The sequence below is a fragment of the Myotis daubentonii genome, chromosome 15 (genome assembly GCF_963259705.1).
Source record: "Myotis daubentonii chromosome 15, mMyoDau2.1, whole genome shotgun sequence".
NCBI lineage: Eukaryota > Metazoa > Chordata > Mammalia > Chiroptera > Vespertilionidae > Myotis > Myotis daubentonii.
Window position 1 is genome coordinate 1,913,647 of NC_081854.1, and position 21,079 is coordinate 1,934,725.

The 21,079-nt window shown below is 46.4% G+C and overlaps 2 protein-coding genes across 2 annotated transcripts in view; both read left to right on the plus strand.

Moving 5' to 3' along the window:
• Nucleotides 1–21,079, plus strand: part of LOC132216037 (popy Class I histocompatibility antigen, A-1 alpha chain-like) — a 296,300-nt gene that overhangs the window by 242,880 nt on the left and 32,341 nt on the right. The window lies entirely within an intron of this gene.
• NLRP11 (NLR family pyrin domain containing 11) lies at nt 2,630–20,233 on the plus strand. The gene is made up of 9 exons (XM_059667181.1): nt 2,630–3,018; nt 5,166–6,714; nt 9,444–9,605; nt 11,874–12,041; nt 12,641–12,811; nt 16,196–16,366; nt 18,347–18,517; nt 18,767–18,937; nt 20,152–20,233. Exons 1-9 carry the CDS (start codon nt 2,742–2,744, stop codon nt 20,231–20,233), a joined length of 2,922 nt encoding a protein of 973 aa, XP_059523164.1. The 5' UTR covers nt 2,630–2,741.

A 21,079-nucleotide genomic window follows, 5' to 3' on the forward strand; every position in this document is an offset into this window, starting at 1 on the left:
AGGAGAAGGAAGAAGAAGGGATGAGAAGGGAGTAGAAGGAAGGAGAGGAAGGAGAAGGGAGTAGAAGGAAGGAGAGGAAGGAGAAGGAAGAAGCTGGAGAAAGACAGGTGAGCCCCGAAGCCCAGGTGAAGCAATGCTTCCCTTCCCCGGTGAACCTGGTCATCGAGAACCCACCTCAGCCAATAAAAAAGGAAAAGGAAGCTTTGAGTGCACGCAGCTTTTCGCTTCTCCCTCCTGGCTTGTGTGGCTGAGGAACTGGCCCCTGAGACGAGACGTGGTGTCAGAGTTGGTGAGTTCCCTTCCTTGCCAGTTGCTTCTTTTGACTTAAAAAAACCCTTTTCTTTATATTGTTGAAGTTCTCCAGTTTTATTCCTTCCTCCCTTCCTCCCTTCCTCCCTTCCTCCCTCTCTCCCTCTCCCTCTCCCTTTCTCCCTCCCCCTCTCCCCTCCCTCTCTTCCGCTTCTTCTCTACCTCTTCTTCCCTCTCTCCCTCCCTCTTTTCTTTCTTTCCTCCTTCCCTCCCTCTCTCCCTTCCTCCCTGACTCCCTCCTTTCCTTCCTTCCTTCCTCCCTCCCTTCCTTCCTTCCTTTTATTCAGGTGTGCTGTTTCCCTTAACCAGAAACTCATCTTTGTGGCCTTAGCTGGCCACCACCTCCTCTTTGGTGTGGGAACAGTTCAAGAGAGCTGGGATGTTTTCAATGGTCAGGTTTGGCGTTCCATGTCTCCAGGGATGCTCACTCAGGCTCAAAGGCACTGGCTCTTGAGTTTGGCTGTTCCTTGAGGTTTCCTGGAGGAATTCTAACAAAACAGAAACAGACTCAAAGACACAGAGGGCAGACTGACGGTCGCCAGAGGGGTGGGGGTTCGGGGAGCTGGGCAAAGAGGTGAAGGGATTAAGAAGCACAAATTGGTGGTTACATAATAGTCACGGGATGTAAAGTACAGCACAGGGAATGTAGCCAATGATATTGCAGCAACTATGGATGGTGGGTAGTAGACCTACTCAGGGATGACTTTGTAAGTTATATAAATGTCTACTCACCATGCTTGACACCAGAAACTAATATAATATCGAATGTCAATTGTAATAAAAACACACACAAAAGAACCACAGTGTTGTTTGAGTCCAACTTCTAAAGTTTCTAGCTTAACAGGTCTGGTATTTCTGGGCATTGGGCCTCTCAAAAAAAATTAATAATCCAAAAACAGCCCAATTTAAACCACCAGGTTAGTAAGAGCATTCAGTCAGTGTTTATGGGGCCTACGGGAACATTTCACAAACTGGGAGATTTCAAATCCACCCCAGAGGCGAGGCTTGGAGGCAATGATGTTCTGGGGGGATCATGGAGTGAGAACGAGGAAATTGTTCACCCTTCACAATCCTTGCCTTTTACAGCGGGGTTTCCAGGTAACAGGGGCTTTGGTGAAAGGCGATGACCTCCTGCCGTCCTCAGGAAGCCAGCTTGAAGCTCCTTGCAGGGTTATCGGAGGCATTTGCGAGAAATAGCTTGTGCTCATGTTTGTGAAATGAGCCAGGTTTGCTTTTGCTGGTGTGGCTTAACTGACTTCATCTGCTCAGAATTCTCCAGTCTGCTCTCCACTTTGCATTCTTTTTGTTTGCTTGTTTGTTTGTTTTTCTTTTTTTATTGAGTTTACGGGGTGACATTGGTTAAAAAAATCGTACAGGTTTCAGGTGGACAATTCTACAACACGTCCTCTGTAGATTGTATTGTGTGTTCACCACCCCAAGTCGAGTCTCCTTCCATCGCCATTTATCCTCCTTTACCCTCTTCTACCTGCCCCCACCTCCCCTTTCCCTCTGGCAGTCACCATACTGTTGTCTGTGTCATGAGTCTTTCTTCTTTTTCCCTTTGTTCAATGCCTTCAACCTTTCACCTAGCCCCCAACACCCTCCTCTCTGACAGCGGTCAGTCTGTTCTGTGCATCCATGAGTCTTGTCTCCACTTCGTTAGTTTTAACAGGTTGTTGTTTTTAGTCCTCACCTGAGGATATTTTTCCCCATTGATTTTTAGAGAGAGTGGAGGGAGGGAGGAGAGAGTGGTAGCAGGGGAGAGAAGAGAGAGACATCAATGTAGGAGACACATCTATTGGTTGCCTCCTGCATGCACCCAAACTGTGGGCCTGGAGGTGCCCTTGGCCAGGAATCAAACCCACCACCTTTTGGTGTACAGGACCATGCTTCAACCAACTGAGCCACCCAGCCGAGGCTATAAGAATGTTGCCTTTTAACACAACTGATATCCCATTTTTATCTTTTAAAAAATACATCTTTATTGGTTTCAGAGAGGAAGGGAGAGGGAAAGACAGAAACATCAATGATGAGAGAGAATCATTGATTGGCTGCCTCCTGCACGTCCCCCACTGGGGATCAAGCCCACAACTCAGGCAAGTGCCCTTGACCAGAATCGAACCTGGGACCCTTCAATCCGCAGACTGACGCTCTATCCACTGAGCCAAACCAGCTAGGGCCCACTTTTATCTTTAACTCAGATGTGTACCAAGGTCAATTGCCCCAGAAAGAAAGCCTTGAGATCTCCTTGTTTAATAGACTATCAAAAAGTACCTCCTATTAGGCCACAAGCGCTGTTTTTGTCTTGTTTTTGTTTTTTACTGTGTCCACTTCAAAAGAACGGGTGCCCCTGTGGAATGATTCTCTGATTCCTTCTTGGTTTTCTAGACCCCATCTTCTTTGATCCTCAAGATTCTTGCTAGAGACACAAGATGGAAGAATCCGATTCTTCTGACTCTGACCTGCTGTGGTATTTAGAGAAGCTCAGCAGAAAGGAATGTCACAGTCTGAGGAACCAGCTGGGACAAGAATGCATGGAGATTGGACTCCCACCCATCCCCAGGCTCGAGCTAAGTGAAGAAAATCCAGACCTGGCCAACCAGTTGACAACATTTTACGAGGCCCAGCACCTCTGGAATTTAATGTACAACATCTTCCACAAGATCCCGCGGAAAGACCTCTGCGAGAAGATCAACGCTAGGCGGAACCGTGAGTCGTGGGTAGGGGAGGGAGGGGCAGTGTTTAGGAAGGCTGGTCGTTTTGATAGAGTGATGTCTCCATTCCTCCAAAGAGGACCAGTGATGGCTTGGGTGTGGGTCTTGTCCTGCCTCATGACTTTCTGCTTCTACCCATATTTTCTTCCCTCATGCCGACTGACTTAATGAAAGGAGCTGGCTGAAGAGTTAGACCTACCCAAAGAAAGTGCTGTCTGTAGCCCGGCTGGTGTGGATCAGTGGTTGGGCATCGACCCATGCATCACGAGGTCAATAGTTTAATTCCTGGTCATGGCACATGCCCGGGGTTGTGGGCTTGATCCCAGGCAGGGGGCATAGAGGAAGCAGCCAATTGATGTTGATGCTTCTCTCTCATCAATGTTTCTATCTCTCTCCTTCTCCCTTCCTCTGCCTCTAAAGTTAAAAAAAATAAACAACTCCCCCCACCTTTACAGTGCTGTCTGTACTTAGAGGAGATTGTAAGCATGATGCTTTGGGATAGAACTGTGAGATTTGGCCAAAGAACTCTGTGGGGCTGTGTGCAAAGATTATGGAGAATTAACATACTAGGTACTCTGCTAAGCATATCATGTTCATGGGCTGCCTCAGTTATTACCAAACAACTCTTAAGTGGATGTAATTGTATACCCCAGTGGGAAGAAATGAGTGTATGAGAGGCTAAGAGAAATTACCAAGATCATGGATCAAGTTCAAAGTGCCCCAGAGCTGAGACTCTAAGCCAAACATAGCTGACTCTAAATGCCAGGGTCTTTTCTCATATTTTTTCCCATTCCTTATATGTTCTCCATCCATCTGGAAAGACTCAAAATATCTAGAGGGAACATCAGGTGACTCATGGCTGCAAAGGAGTCACCATGTCTAGACCAAATATGTCTTCAGGTTGACTACCATCCCTTGATCCCTTCCAGACAGTTACAATTCATCTTATGGAAGAAATATTTCAAATCCTCTCTGGTCTTAGCCCCAAATAAGTTATTGGGCATCCACTACTAAATTGTTGCTGATTTTTTTTTAGCATAATAATGTGGTCCCCGTGTTTACCACACCTTCTGATGTGAGACGTAAAATAGGAGATTGGTAACGTTTGTTGCGTCTTTCAACACTTAATTGTTGACAAAATCTCTCAAATGAAAAAGTGGATTGTAATTCAAGCAAAATCTTTTTATGGGTGGGGTTTGGGTTTAGTACTGCGGACATGCTATCCACCCCTATGTTCATTGCAGTGTTTTCAATTCGTGTTTTGGATTTCTTTGGACAAATGGCCAGATGTGAGATGACTGGGTCATAAGGTAGTTCTATTAACTTTTTTGAGAACACTCCATCCTGTTGTTTTCCATAGTAGCTGCACTAATTAGCAATCCCATCCACACTGCTTGAGGGTTCCAATTTGTCCACTTCCTCACCAATGTGTGCTTGTGGATTTATTGAAGATAGCCATCGTGGCCGGTATGAGGTGATATTGATGTGCATTTTGTGGTTTTGATGTACATTTCTCTGATAAGTGACACTGAACATCTTTTCATGTGTCTGTTGGACATCTGTATGGACATACTGCTCTTTGGTCACTCTTTGTAGTACTATAGAAATTACTTCCATATCTTCTGGCATGAATATTTCTGGAGAAATCATAGGAAAACATGTCTTGGGTTGTTTTCCTTTTTCATAACATTTCCTTCCTGAAGGAATCTGAATCTTCACATTTCTTCTTTTTCTTTTTTTATTTGTTAATCCTCGCCCAAGGATATTTTTCTATTGATTTTTAGAGAGTGGAAGGGAGGAGGAGACACAGAGAGAGAAACATTGATGTGAAAGAGACACATCGATTGGTTGGTGGCCAGGGATTGAGCTGGAAACTGAGGCACGTGCCCTTGACCAGAACTGAACCTGGGACCCTTCAGTCTGTGGGCCGATGCTCTATCCACTGAGCCCTAAACTAGCGAGGGCTGTCCCACTTTTCTTTATTTGTTCCTGATAGTGAACATCTTGTCACTGTGTTTGTGATGAATGCTAGGAAGGAGAGATACTGGGTGAAATGGGTGTTTTTGTGTGGTCATGTGTGTGTGTGTACCTTGAACGTTCATCTCTGTTCTGCATTTCTCTGCCCGGTACTCACTGACACAGGGAACAAAGAGGCACACAAGATGCTCATCAAGGAAAAGCTCCAGGGGGAAAGATGCCTTCATAACCGCATCCATGACATATTCTGTCAGGACATGATCCTAGAACTTGTCGACAAATTTGATTTTGTCTTTCGTCATGTGAGTCCGGAGGCTGCCAAGGCCCTGAATGTGTTTCTGATAGGACAGGAGGCATCTGGGAAAACGATGGTTCTAAGAGGGGCGCTGTTTGAGTGGGCCAATGGCAACATCTGGGCGGATGTGTTCTCTTACGTGATTCACCTCTCTTCTCATGACATCAATCAGATGACCTCTGGCAGCTTGGTGGCGCTGATCTCCAAGGACTGGCCCGAGGGCCGGGCTCCTGTCGCTGACATCCTCTCCGAGCCCCAGAAGATCCTGTTTATCCTTGAGGACTTGGATGACATGGAACTCACGTTCCGCATAAGCCCGCAGGCTCTGTGCACCGACGGCAGGCAGCAGGTGTCCACGCCCGTCCTCGTGGCCAGTTTGCTGACCAGAAAGCTGGCCCCGGGATGTCGCTTCCTCATCACGTCCAGGCCCCAAGGCCAGGCTGTCACCTGGACGCTCATGAAGAAGACAGACATGCTCATGACTCTGTCGTTCTCCCGTGAAAAGAGGCACAAGTATTTCACCTTATTCTTCAGGGACGGTCAGAGGGCCGAGGCGGCCTTCCAGCTGGTACAGAGGAATGAGCTCTTCTTGCACCTGTGCCAAGCCCCCATCCTCTGCTGGGTCACTTGCGTCGCCCTGCAGCGGCAAATGAACCAGGGGGCTGATTTGAAACGCTCGTGCCAAACGCTCACCGACATCTACACTCATTTTCTGGCGGATACGCTGACCGCCCAGGCTGCCGACCAGCGGCCCGTGGTCCCCCTGCAAAGTCTCTGTTCACTGGCGCTGGAAGGGTTGCTCCATAACACGTTGCACTTCACCGAGGAGGACCTCAGGAGCGTGGGGTTCACCCAGGCGGATGTCTCCACGTTGCAGACCCTGGAGATTCTCTGGCCCAGCAGCCACCTGAAAGGCCGTTACAGGTTCATACACTCTAAAGTCCAGGAGTTCTGTGCAGCCGTCGCGTTCATGCTGCCGCTGGCTGAGCACGGGATCCCCTCGGCCTGGGGGAGGTGTAAAGGGAAACGGGAACTATACGACGATTTCAGTCCCGTCATTGCTTCCTTGTTCGGTCTTCTTAACAAGGAGAGGAGGAAAACTTTCGAGGCGGCCCTCGGCTGCCGTCTCCTGACAGACTACGTCAGCCAGTACCTCCTCACGGAAATGAGGTGTTTTGGTGATAATTTGAAAGCCATTGGGCACCACACACCTTTGTTTCATGGTCTCTTTGAGAACCAGGAGGAAGAATATGTGAAACGGATCATGGACTCCTTTTCAGAAGCGAATATTTATGTTAGAGACCATCGGGATCTGATGGTTTCATCCTACTGTCTGGGGTACTGCCAGCGTCTACAGAAACTTAAGTTGAGTATTCAAAACATCTTCGAAAAGAGGTCTAATGAGCAACCAACTCCTAGGTGAGTCTTAAAATTTGTTCCTTTTGTTGTTATTGTTGATACGATTACAGAGGCCCCCATTTCCTCCCTGTGCCCCCCTACCCAACCTTGGACCCCCCTCTTCCCTCTGGCCATCACCACACTGTTGTCTGTCTATGGGTGATGCCTATAGAGCAGTGGTCGGCAAACTGTGGCTCGCGAGCCACACGCGGCTCTTTGGCCCCTTGAGTGTGGCTCTTCCACAAAATACCGACTTCTGCTCATGGGCCACAAAGTTTCAATCGCACTGTACATGCGCATTCACACGTGGTATTTTGTGGAAGAGCCACATTCAAGGGGCCAAAGAGCCCCATGTGGCTCGTGAACCGCAGTTTGCCGACCACTGCTATAGGGTCTTTGGCTAATCCCTTCACCTTCTTTCATTTTGTTATTTCCTGTATTTCTAAGACCTGCCCATAATTCTAGTGCTTGCTGATCATCCCGGGGCTGAAACTAAAGGTAATACAGTCATCTCTAACGACTGGTGACTTTTTATAATCTCTCAGCTGCAGTTTACATGAGGGTTTCTGGGTTGAACATCAGCCTCATTGACATCTGGGGCCATCAATTGTTTGCTGTCCTGTGACTTGTAAGCAGTTACTTTTTAAAAATATATTTTATTGATTTTAGAGAGGAAGGGAGAGAGAAAGATAGAAACATCAATGATGAGAGAGAATCATTGATCGGCTGCCTCCTGCAGGCCCCCCACTGAGGATCGAGCCCACAACTCAGACATGTGCCCTTGGCTGGAATCGAACCTGGGACCCTCCAGTCTGCAGGTCGACACTCTATCCATTGAACCAAACCAGCCAGGGCAATGTAAGCAGTTTCATAGTATCTCTGACTTTTACCCATGAGACACCAGTAGAACTGGCTCCCCTAGTTGTGACCATTTAAAAAAAAAAAAGGCTTTGGACATGACCAAATATCCCAAATCACCCCTCGTTGATAACCACTGGCTTAACCTCAGTTCTTCTGACCTACTGTGTGGATTAACTGAAATAATCCTTATCTCTTCAGGATGTTCCTAATAGCATAGACTATGAAAAATGCACCATCAATACCAGTGTGATCATCGATATAGGTTCCAGGGATAAGGACGTGGACCTTTGCGTATGGGGCATTATTCTGCTTACTATAGATAGTTAGGGGGAAAGTAATACTTGGCCAAACACCTGCACTAAGTCAGGAAGGTGGGGAAAAGTGTGTAGACAGAGGAAATAGCAAGTACAAAGGGCCTGATGTGGGAGTGTGCCTAGGGTGTTCAGAAAAGAGTAAGGAGGCTGGTGTGGAATGAAGTGTGTATGTCGGGGGAGGGGTGGAGAATAGTAGGAAATGAGGTTAGAGAGATAATGGGGGCAGATATTACAGGGCCTTGTAGGTCACTGTAATAACTGGCTCTAGCCAGAAAAGGTGAAAAACAAATAGAATGAGACTGTTGCTGTGGTGAGAACAGACTTTGGGGTAAGGGTAAGGGTGGAAGCAAGGAGGCCAGGTAGAAGGCTACTGCATTAATTCAGGTGAGGGTTGGTGGTGGCTTGGATATAAAGGAGGGTGGGTGCCCAGCCAGGGTTGAGCATTGATCTACTAACCAGGAGGTCATGGTTCGATTGCAACATGCCTGGGTTGCAAGCATGATCCCTAATGTGGGGCATGCGGGAGGCAGCTGATCAGTGATTCTCTCTCATCATTGATGTTTCTATCTCTCTCTCTCCCTCTCCCTTCCTCTCTGAAATCAATAAAAATAGATTTTAAAAAAAAATAGAGGGCAGGCCAGATGGTTGGAGTATGGCCCCATGCATGGAGAGGGGGCCGTTTGATTCCTGGTCCAAGCACTTGCCTGGGATGTGGCCTCGATCTTCAGTAGGAGGCATGCAGGTGGTAGCCAATTAATGTTTTTCTCTTTCCCTCCCTCTCTCTCAAAGCAGTAAAAACACATTAAACAATCACTGGTGTTTCTTAATAGTGAACATCATCACACTCAAAAGCGCCGCACTCAGGACATTGTCCCTTGCCTGTCTACAGACTTATCCATTCCTTTTGTGGGTCTGGATGTGTGGAGAGCAGCTACAGTGTTTGGACAGGTTCAAGCCTTGGACTAATGAGAGTGCACAGTCCTCTCATTTCCATGTGCCAGTCCCAGCTTAGAGTGCAGAACCCTCCCAGCACAATTGTAGCCAACAGCTATAGTTGTAAGCTTGAACCTATGGTCCAAACACGTGGCCCTACATGCCTGAGTGATGTGGGCATGATAGAGTTCAGGTGCTTATAATTGAGTAGGATCGCAACCCACAAGAATGTTGTAAACATCTGGACCACTCCCTTGCTTTGCCTCGTGGAATCTGACTATAAAATAAAGACATGGCTTGTAGTCCGTGGCGCTGTCGCTAGCTCTCCATCAGAGAGGACAGAGTCCTACCCAGACCCAACTTTCATTCTCTTGTCTATCTTTTCTCCATCCTTCACCACCCCCTCTCAGGCTCACAGAACCTGGCTGAGCTGGCACGGCACATAAGACGCCCAACGTGGGGCTGAGTATGCCATGGCCATGCCAGCTCGCCACATGGATATTGTTGTTGTGCATGTGGCCACCCTTTATTGCCTCCTGCCTGGCTCCAAGTCTGGGTTGGTTAGCAGTGGCTCTCAACAGATGTCTCAGTGAATGCCTTGTCTTCTAAATCGCTGGAGAATTGCATTCTTCCTCCATGTAGAACAATAAGGAGCCTCGTCCACTGGAGAGATGTGTGCAGTTTACTCCACACCAGGGACACCCTCCGGGAACTGGAACTCTGTAACACTGACCTTGACGATACCTCCGACAGGGTTCTGTGTAAAGCCCTGAGCCATCCCGACTGTCAACTTCGGACACTCAAGTAGGTTTTATCACAATCCTTTGGGGAACAGGAATAACTGGTGTGGATTTTTTAAAAATTCCTTTTTTAAAAAAAAAATCTTGATTGTTGAAAGTATTACATATGTCCCTTTTACCCTCCACTGACCCCTTCTAGCCTGCCCCCTCTGCTCCAGGCCTCACCACCCTATTGTCTATGTCGATGGGATATCAATAATAATAAAAGTGTAATATGCTAATTAGATTGGACAGCTGAACAACCTTCCAGACAACCTTCCAGATGAAGCTGGGGCTGTGAGGGCCAAGGCAGCCACTGCACCAATTTCGTGCACCGGGCCTCTAATATATATATATTCTTTGGTTGATCACTTCCCACCCACCCTCCCTCCCCTATAAAAATGCAATGTGTTAGGCCCTAGCTGGTTTGGCTCAGTGGATAGAACATTGGCCTGTGGACTGAAAGGTCCCAGGTTTGATTCCGGTCAAGGGCACATGCCTGGGTTGTGAGCTCCATCCCGAGTAGGAGGCGTGCAGGAGGCAGCTAATCAGTGATTCTCTATCATCAATGATGTTTCTCTCTCTCTCTCTCTCTCTCTCTCTCTCTCTCTCTCTCTCTCTCTCTCCCTTCCTCTCTGAGATCAATAAAAATATATTTTTAAAAATGCAATGTGCTAGGTTGTGTACAACACTATGAAAAGAATAGTACAAGAGTATAGATGCACTCTTTGGGCGGTCTGGGGGGAAACTGAGTTGATGCTTGATTAGGTACCAGAAAGAAGTAGAGAAGCTGGCTACATGCGTGGTAGGAAAGCATTCCTGGCGGAGAAGATGGGCCGACAGAGGCACTGTGGTGTACAGGGAGAGTAGGAGGAAGTGAGGTCAGAGCCCTATTGGTGCCAAATCATGAGGAGCTGGGCTGTCCACTTAAGGTGCTGGATTTTCTTTAAGTGAAAAACGATTTGTTAACTTATTGGTGATAGCCATTCTGGTGGCATCTCCTTGTGGTATTAATTTGCATCTCTCTGATAATTAATGGCCTTCAGCATCTTTTCATATATCTATTGGCCATTTGTATGTCCTCTTTGGAGAAGTGTCTATTTAGGTCTTTGCCCATTTTTTAATGGGATTATTTATCTTCCTGGTGTTGAATTGAATAAGTTGTTTAGATATATAAATTTGGAAATTAACAAAAGTGAAATAAAAACAGTCAGAGAAAGACCAGAATCTAATGAACAAAGTAAATTGGCAAACAAAATAGAAAGAGAGGCATGGATACATGGAACAGACTGACAGCTGTGAGAGGGGAGGGGGCAGGGGACTGGATAAAAGGTGAAGGGATTACCCCAAAAACATATATACACAGCCCATGGGCATGGGCAACAATGTGGTGATAGACAGAGGGTAAGGGAGGTAGGGTAGGTGGAGTAGGGTAAGGGGAGGTTGGGAACAGAAAGAGACTTTGCTTGGGGTGGTGGGTGCACAGTGCAGTGTTCAGATTATGTTTTGTTTAGTTGGACACTTAAAACCTGTATGGAATTGTGAACCAACGTCACCCCAATAAATCCCATTTTTAAAAATACCACTTCAAAGCTTTGAGCAGACGAGCAAGATCTTGTACTTCACAGTATCCCTGTGGCTTTGGGTAGATTGAAGATCATGGGAGGGAAGGTGGAAGGGGAGACACCAAGTAAAAGGCTCCTGCAAGGATCTGGGGGAGAGAAGACGGAGGCCCGTGTGGGCGGTAGAGGTAGAGATGGTGAGAAATGATCAGCTTCTGCATTTATTCTGGAGGTAGTGCTGACAGCATTGGCCTTCTTTGGGGTGTTCTGTTCTTAGGGGAGGGTGTTCTCCGCTTTGGGGTAGGTGCTTAGAGATTCTGGGACACTTGTGTTTTCTTCAGTAAAATTGTGAACTATTAACATGTGCATCATCCTGTGGGTGCATTAGCCATGAGCACGTATGGCCTTTACTCTTGTGGGATAGACACATAGTTTAATTTCACATGAGGACGGGTGTGTGTGGTTTATTGGCATCGCTTATGGGTACCATTGGTAGGAAGCTCATATGGTAAAAGACCCAGAGGATTATTTCCAAGTCAACAGTCTGATTGGGGGATTAGCAGAGGTCCATGGACTTGCCAGGGAATCTAAGATGCTGAATGGTCTGGGAAGAAATGGCCCGCCCTCAGAAATATTCTAGAATGAAGTAGGGCAGGCAGGGAAAACCGCAGAGATGTGCACATTGCCCGAGGACCTTGACTGGAACTCTCCTGCTGTTTCCTCTTTGGTAGGTTGACCTATTTCTCGGTCGACACCAGGTTTGAAGACATGTTCAAGGCAATAGTTCACAACCGGAACCTGACGTGCCTTTGCCTGAGTTGCATGCCCATCTCTTCGAAGGTGTTTTCGCTTCTGCACGAGGTCTTGACCAATCCAATGTGCAGCATCCAGCATCTGAGGTGGGTCGCCACCCAACTGAATGTACATTGTGTGTGTCGGCAGGAGTGGGGGCGGGGAAGAGCTGGGTGATCTTGGGGGGCTCTTTGGATAATACCTCCTGTTACTTCTCCTTGAGTCCACGTTCCTAGATTTTGGGCTCATGGTTTATTTCTCTCCTACCAGCGTCAGAGTGCAGAGAGGGAAGATGGCATCGTGTGGGCAATGAGTAGAACATTAGACAAAGTCAGAAAGTTGCTCAAGAGCCATTTATGCAACACAACACAGGTTATGCCAGGGGGAAATCAGAAGTCACTGTAAATGTGATGGTATTCTGAGTGTCTCAATACCTGAGTTAGAATTGTGAAACACAGTCAAGATGCATATCAGGGGTGATGTAGCGGGTGGGGAGCGGGGGAAGAACTGCCTACTCCATCTCCAAACTTGCCCGAATTTGAACTTGGAGAACTCGTGTGGGGCAAGATGGAGAAGCGGAAGGATCTGTTTGTTGCCCATTTTCAGGAGGTGTCCTCTCTCTTGACTGGAGCTGGTTTCTCTGGAAAGAGACATGGCTTGGAAACCTGGGCAGCCTCACCCCATCCGTGTGCATTTCCTCCTACAGCTTAATGAAGTGTGATTTGGAAGCCAGTGCCTACCAAGAACTCGCCTCTCTCCTCCTCAGCAGCAAGAACATGAAGAAACTGACCTTGTCCAAAAACGCGCTGAGTCGGGATGGGATGCAAATTTTCTGTGATGCTCTGTTCCACCCAGAATGTGTTCTCGAGTCGCTGGTGTAAGTCGGCTTATAGAATCCCACCACGTATGCATTTGGACCTGAGCATGAATGTCTGAGCATGTGGTCAAAACACGATCATGGGTGTGCCAATGGCTGGCCCAGTAGCTCCGTTGGATAGAGCATCATCCTCATAGGTCAAGGTGGCTGTTTAGATTCCAAGTTAGGGCACATGCCCAAGTAGTGGGCTTGATTCCCAGCAGGGGGCGTGCAGGAGGCAATTGATCAATGGTGCACTCTCACATTGATGTTTCTCTCTCTCTCCCTCTACCTTCCTCTCCTCTCTCTCTAAAAAAACTCAATAAAAATTTTTTAAACAGGAAAAAAAGGAAATCCGAGACTGAGTCCCAGTTTTTAAAAGACAACCAATGAAAGTATAAGTGAAACAAATTGAGGTTTCTCTCTCTCTCTCTTCCTCTTTCTCTCACTCTCTCTCTCTCTCCCTCTCTCTCTCTCTCTCTCTCCCTTTCTCTCCTTCTCTCTTTCCTTCCTCTCTCTCTTCCTGCCTCTCTCTCTCTCTACCATCCTCTCTCTGCCTTCCTCTCTCTCACTCTCCCTTACTCTCTTTCTCTCTAAAAACCAATTAAGCCCAGGATGGCATGCCTCAGTGGTTAGAGGGTCTCAGGTTCTATTCCCTGTCAAGGGTACCTACCTGGGTTGCAGGTGGGAGAGGCAACCAATCCATTCCTCTCTTACACTGATGCTCCTCTCTCTCCCCTTCCCCCTCCTTTCCTTTCCCTCCTTTCCACTTCTAAAAATCAATGAAAAAACATCCTCAGGTGAGGATTAGCAATAAATTAATAAAAACACACGCACACATACAATGAGGGGAAGTAAAGTGGCTGAAAGCATGGTGTTTGGAGTCAGGCAGACCTGAGTTGTTAGTCCCACTGGGCAACTTATTGTGTTGGCCACAGTCTACGTAGCTTTTCTTAACTTGCCTTTCACCATCAGGAGAATGGAGTCATCTCACTCCCAACCCTATGGCTTTGGAGCGAGAGTTAAATACGAGGTTGCATAGGTTCCAAGCACATCTGGGCCATGGCAGCTGACTTGATAAGAGCGAGGACTTACCCTTACTTTCTCGATAAGTAGCTGTGATGGGTGTCATAAGGGATGTGATGTCACTGAGAGCACCAGGAAGGATGCCAAGAAGAGGAAGGTGTGGAGATAGGTTGCCTTGAAGTAGGGACTTCTGTTTATTCTAGTTTTTACTTCTTTCAAGATGGTAGACAAGGGACTATGTCCACATTTCTTTATTTCTTTTTATTGATTGATTTTGAGAGAGAGAGAAACATGGATTTGTTGTTCCACATATTTATGTATTCATTTTTTTTATTCTTGTGTTTGCCCTGATCAGGAGTCAAACCCTCAACCTTGGTGTATAGGGATGATGTTCCAACTACTTGAGCTACCCGGGCAGTGCATAGTAGGTGTATTGGTGGGCTGTTGTTTTTGTTGTTGTGTTGTGCTGTGTGTGTGGGGGGGGGGGGGTTGTGTGTGTGGGGGTTTGTTTGTTTTTTCAGTATCAGAGGATTTCAACACACAACACCCGGAACTAAAACAACTCTTTATAGTCATTATTGTTCATGTATTGTCCTGTAGAAGCATTCATGTGGTTGATTGTAATACTCTGGTAGTATTACATGGTATTCTATTGTTGTCTCATTTTTCAGGTCAAACGTTTCCAAATGTTCTATTAATTCCATCTGTTCAAAACTGTATAATTTTTCCCTCATCTTTGTCACTTAAAAATTATAAACCTATGCTCTGGCTGCCGGGTGACTCCATTGGTTGGAGCATTGTCCTGTATCACAAAAGGTTGCAGGTTCGATTCCCAAGCTGGGTCATAACTAGATGCTGGGTCATAACTAGATTGGAAGGGACTCCATCCCTGGTCAGTATGCTTATAAGTGACAAATGATGGAAGTATCTGTCTCATGTTGATGTTTCTCTCTTCTCTCTCTCTCTCTCTCTTTCTCTTTCTCTCTCTCTCTCTAAAACCATACCCTCAGGTGCATTTTTAAAAAATGATAAACATTTCATAAAGGCATTCAAGCTTGTAATCAAGCTGATTATCTCTCCACGTGTGAGACCCTAAGGCTCTAGTCCCTAGCTCTGTAATTTAGACTTAATGGTCTTGCTCAGTGATTTAAGGAGAGAGGATAATACATGCTCTTCTCTCTAACTCCAAGTCTCAAAATATATATACAATTGCCTTCAAAGCCTCGTTATGCTGGGATCTCTCTGGTCCCCGAGGAACCTAGTAAGAAATTGCCAGTATTACTTAGTTTACTTCTGTTCAAAAAAGGGTCAGAAGTTATTGGCTCAGTACTGACACTCCCAATAGGTGTAATGTCACCTCAGGATGCCATCTTTATGATTTGTTTCCTGTTTGATTTTTTCAGACAGATTTGAGATTTGATTCACATACCATAATTTGCACCCATTTACAGTTGACATTCAGCCCTGGCTGGCGTGTACCAGTGGTTAGAGCACTGGCCTGGGCATGGAAGGGTCTTGGATTCAAATCCCAGTCAAGGGCACCTACTTGAGTTACAGGTTTGATTCCAGGCCCCAGTAGGAATGCATGCAGAAGGCAACCAATCTATGCTTCTCTCTGTCCCTCCCTCTCCCTTCCAGTGTCTCTCTTAAAAAAAAAAAATCGAAGGACTTGTATGCATGCATATGAGCATAATTAATGGACACAGACACTGGGGGGAGGGGGGGCATTTGCTAGGGGTTGGGGAGGCCGGGGGGGGGAGGTCAATGGGGGGAAAAGAAGACATATGTACTATTACTTGTAATACTTTAAATCAGCCGTGGGCAAACTACGGCCCGCGGGCCAGATCCGGCCCGTTTGAAATGAATAAAACTAAAAAAAAAAAAAAAAAGACCGTACCCTTTTATGTAATGATGTTTACTTTGAATTCATATTAGTTCACACAAACACTCCATCCATGCTTTTGTTCCGGCCCTCCGGTTCAGTTTAAGAACCCATTGTGGCCCTCGAGTCAAAAAGTTTGCCCACCCCTGCTTTAAACGCTAAAAAAAAAAAAAAAGGAAAAAAAGAAAAAAATCAATGAAAAAAATATTCTCAGGTGAGGATTAACAAACAATAATGATAAGGTATATATTCTAATGGTCTTTCCGTACGCTCAGAGTCCTGGAACCATTACCACCATTAATTATAGAATATCTTAGGTGGTTAAACTGTGTTATTGACTCAGAATCTTCTTCTCCTCCTCCTCTTCCTCCTCCTCCTCCTCTTCCTCCTCCTCCTTTTCTCCTCCTTCTCCTTCTCCTCCTCCTCATCCTCCTCCTCTTCCTCCTCCTCCTCCTTCTCCTCCTCCTCCTCCTTTTTCCTTTTCTGATTCCCCACAGGTTGCTCTTCTGTTGTCTCACATTACGTTCCTTAAGCTTAATCTCGAGAAGTCTCGTCCTCACTGAAACTCTGAAGCACCTGGATGTGAGCGTGAATAACATACGAGATAATGGAGTGCTGGTGCTGATGATGTCCCTGGTGTTCCCAACCTGTTCGGTTCAAGAGCTGGAGTGAGTCTTGCCACGGCCGTGGTCTTCCTTGGACAGCTGTGTGGTTTCTGCAAAAGGGTTTGGGGATGGGAGTTGCCTTGTTTTACTGTTGTGACACCTCACCTGAGGATTTTTTTCCCCCGTTACTATTTACAGAGTGGAAGAGAGGCAAGGAGGGCAGGGGAGAGAGAAAGAGACAGAGAGAGATTGATGTGAGAGAGACACATTGATTGGTTGTCTCCAGCACATGCCAGGCATAGAACCTGCAGCTCAGGTACATGCCCTTGACTGGGAATGGAACCCTCAACCCTTCGCTGCATGGGCTGAGGCTCTGACCAATGGGCCAACAGCAGCCAGGCAATGATGTTGGTTTTGGACATGAGTAGGGAAGGTAGAATAATGAGCATCAAAAGAGCTTGCCGAGAACAACTCCTTGGAGCTCAAGTCTAGCATCACAAAAACACAGATTAGAAATGGTATCTGATCACTTCATTAATCACATAATTGTTTAGCAACTATGCTGTACGCTGGAAATGGATACAGATGATTGAATGTCCACTGTAATTAAAAAAAATGTTGGTATCTGAGTCTTCAGACAAAAATTGTTACAGCCCAGCTGGTGTCGCTCAGTGGTTGAGCATCAACCTATGAACCAGGAGATCATGGTTCGATTCCCAGTCAGGGCACGTGCTTGGGTTATAGGCTTGATCCCAGTAGGGGATGTGAAGGAGGCAGCCGATCAATGATTCTTATCATTGATGTTTCGATCTTTCTCTCCCTCTCCCTTCCTCTCTGAAATCAATAAAAATATATACAAAATGCTTACAGTGTTCTGTCTGTTTCCCTGGCTATAAAATCATGATAGGAGCTGAGTTAGTATTCAGTTAGAACTGCGAATATTACCTGACTGTTCTTTTCCTAACTTTTATTTTTGTTGTTCACACTATTGCAGATGTTCCCACTTTCCCACGTTGCCCTCATCTACCCAGTCCCTGCCACCCCTTCCCTCTGGCCATCACCACATGCGTGCCTGTGTCTATGGGTGATGCACATATGTTCTTTGGCTAAGCCATTCACCTTCTTTTATGGATCCCTCTTCCCCCTCCACTTTGACATTTGTCAGTATGTTCCCCACATCCATGGCTCTGCTTCTATTTTGTTCGTCAATTTTGTTCATTCGATTCCACATGTAAGTGAGACCATGTGGTACTTGTCTTTCTCTGACTGGCTTATTTCATTTGGCATCCTAATCTCCAGGTCCCTCCATGCTGTTGCAAAAGGTAAAATTCCCTTCCTTTTTACTGCCACGTGGAATTCCATTGTGTAAATGTGCCACAACTTACTTATTGATTGATTGATTGATTGATTGATTGATTAAGGTATTACATATGTGTCCTTATTCTCCCCATTGCTCTCCGCCCCCCCCCGCTCATGCCCTCAACCCCTAGTGTCTGTGTCCATTGGTTATTCTTATATGCATGCATACAAGTCCTGTGGTTGGTCTACTCCCCCTCCCCCCCCCCTCCCCTGCCTTCCCTCAGGTTTGATGGTCTGGTCGATGCTTCTCTGTCTTTGGATCTGTATCTGTTCAACAGTTTATGTTGTTCGTTATATTTCACAAATGAGTGAGATCACGTGATATTTATCTTTCTCCAACTAACTTATTTCGCTTAGCATAATGCTCTCCAGGTCCATCCATGCTGTTGCAAATGGTAGGAGTTAATGTGCCACAACTTTTTTATCCACTCCTCTACTGAGGGGTGCTAGGGCTAGTTTCCAGATCTTGGCTATGGTACATAATGCTGCTGTGAACATAGAGGTGCATATAGTCTTTCTAACAGCTGCTTCGGGATGCTTAGGATAGGTTATAGGTTACTGTTGTCTCTAGGGAGTCCCTTCTTCATGGACATCATGAGGGAGGTTCAAGGACTCACCACTTCATGCTCTGAGAACCTTTGAGACGGGCAGTCATGATTCCAGTTCACCTCTCTCTCTCTGCAGGATATCTGGCTGCTTTTTCACGGCTAAGGCCTGTGAATACATGGTCTGTGCTCTGCAAAATAACCCCAACCTGAAGAGCCTGGAGCTTGGGAGCAATAACGTCGGGGATGCGGGAATGGAGCTGCTGTGTGGTGCTATGAAACACCCCAACTGCAAGTTGGAGAACATCGGGTAGGTCCCTGGGTGGGGCGGGAGCTCCTGTGTAGACTTTGGAAGGGCTGAGGGGATAAATACAACTGGAAATGGGAAGTGGAAACTCAGTTGTATTGGCCTGGTGTTCGGAATGACGCTCGATGGGCACATTCTCTAGTGCACAACTTGGGAGGGAGTTGTTCAGGGCACTAGTCCATACCCGTGTGCTCGGCCCACCTCGGCTCCCGAAGGCCTGGGTCCAACTCCCGTGTGCATCTCTCCTCACAGGCTGGAAGAGTGCATGTTAACCAGTGCCTGCTGCGCATCCCTCGCCTCCGTCCTTATCAGCAGCAAAACTCTGAAAAAAATCAATCTGCTTGGAAATAAGTTGGGCAACGAAGGAATTGTGCAACTTCTGGAGGGCTTGGGACACCCAGATTGTGTCCTCCAGACAGTCGGGTGAGTGGGGCTCCGTCCTCCTTGGCGACGGGGACAATTCTGTGATGAGATGGTCCAGGGAGTACAGGTGATGGCAGATGCTGTGGCCAGCATCAGATACCTAGAAAATGAGCAGAATGGTCTTCTCTGTTGGGATATTGAAAATATATGTAGCCCTAGCTGGTTTGGCTCAGTGGATAGAGCATTGGCCTGCGACCTGAAGGTCCCAGGTTCGATTTCCGGTCAAGGGCGCATGCCTGGGTTGCGAGCTCCATCCTCAGGAGGGGGAGTGCAGGAGGCAGGTGATCAATGATTCTCTCTCATCGTTGATGTTTCTATCACTCTCTTCCCCCTTTCTCTCTGAAATCAACAAAAATATATTTAAAAATATATATGTAGAATCCTTAGAGCTACAACCCAGTCAATGTGAGTAAAAAGTAACCTTTGGACCCTGACAGGTGACTCAGTTGGCTGGAACATCATCCCGTACATGAAAAGGTTATGGGTTTGATCTGCACTCAGGGCACATGCCTAGATTATGGGTTCAGTCTCTGGTCCGGGCACCTATAGGAGGCAAAATTTCTCCTATAGGAGATCAATGTTTCTCTCTCTCTCTCTCTCCCTCTCTCCCTCCCTTCCTTCCTCTCTCTCAAATCAATATCCTTTAGTAAGAATTGAGAAAGAACAATTTAAAATTCCACAAGGCAGTAGAGTTTGTTAGCCGGGCAAGAGTAACTCTTACCTACCCTTACATTAAGGGAATGGCATCGCCTTATTTTTGCCTATTGGTTCAGAGCCAATCACAGGTGCCTCCTCCACTCAAGGGCGTGAAGACCATTGAAAACCATCTTGGAGGTTGCCAACCACCATTTCTATAAACATTGTGTCCACACGTTTACACACTTCCGACAATATCTCGCATGCTCTTCCTACTTGCCTTTTTTCTTTGGTTTGTGTTTTTGTTGGTTCCATATTATTACACCTGCCCGCCCCCCGCAGATTTACTGGGGTGTCATCACATGTAACATTGTGTAATGAGTTCACATATGTACGTATTGGGAATTGATGACCACGATACGGGTAGTTAACATAGCCATCTCATCACTTATAGTCACCACTGGTGTGGGTGTGAGAACTTTTAAGGTCTACTCTTGGCAATGTTTTTTACTTCATTATTATTATTGACACTATTACAGATGTCCCCATTTTCCCTATCTTTACCCACCTCCTTCCAGCCTGCAGCCCCCATCCCCTCTGGCCATCATCACACTGTTGTCTATGACCATGGGCTATGATGCGTATATATCCTTTGGCTAATCTCTTCACCTTCTTTCTCCAGTCCTCCCTCTTCCTTCCCCTCTGAGACCTGTCAGCCTGTTACATGTATCCATGCCTCTGTTTGTATTTTGTCATTTTATTCAGTTCATTAGAGTCCACATATGTGACATCATATGGGATTGTGTTTCTCTGCCTGGCTTATTTCATTTAGCATAATTCTCTCCAGGTCCATCCATGCTGATTCAAAGGGTGAGGGGTTCTCTTAGCAAATCTCAAGTCTACAATACGTATTGTCGAGTCCCCTATAGTCCTCACTCCTTAGGCCTTTTCCATGTCTTGGCAATTGTAAATAATGCTGCAATGAACATGAGGGTGTAGATAGCTCTTCAAGATATAATTTAAGTTTTTCAAGTATAGAAGTGGACTTGCTGGGTCATATGGTAGTTCTATTTTTAACGTTTCAAGGAACTTCCGAACTGTGTTCCATAGTGGCTACACCAACTTGCACTCCCACCAACAGTGCACAAGGGTTGCCTTTTCTCCACATCCTCACCAGCACTTGTTGTTTGGATATTTATTGAGGCTAGCCCTCTGACAGGTGTGAGGTGATGACTTGCTGTGGTTTTTACTTTATTTGCATTGTCTTCATGATCAGGGATGTTGAGTAACAGTATTTTGGTTATCAGAGGGAAGGGGGTGGGGATTGTAAAGGGTAAAAGTTGTGAAATATATGGTTTTGGAAGATGATCTGACTTTGGGTGGTGGGTACACAATGCAACATACAGCTCATGGATCATAGAAATGTACACTTGAAACCCATGTGATCGTAGTAACCAACTAGAGGCCCAGTGCACGGGATTCATGCACTGGTGGGGGTGTAGCCTG

Excerpts from the sequence above, each read along its gene's own strand:
- NLRP11 (XM_059667181.1), top strand. The coding sequence starts at position 2,742 with ATGGAAGAATCCGATTCTTCTGACTCTGACCTGCTGTGGTATTTAGAG. Across the intron at positions 3,019-5,165 it reads GATCAACGCTAGGCGGAACC|GGAACAAAGAGGCACACAAG; the intron begins GTGAGTCGTGGG and ends TCACTGACACAG. Across the intron at positions 6,715-9,443 it reads AATGAGCAACCAACTCCTAG|AACAATAAGGAGCCTCGTCC; the intron begins GTGAGTCTTAAA and ends TCCTCCATGTAG.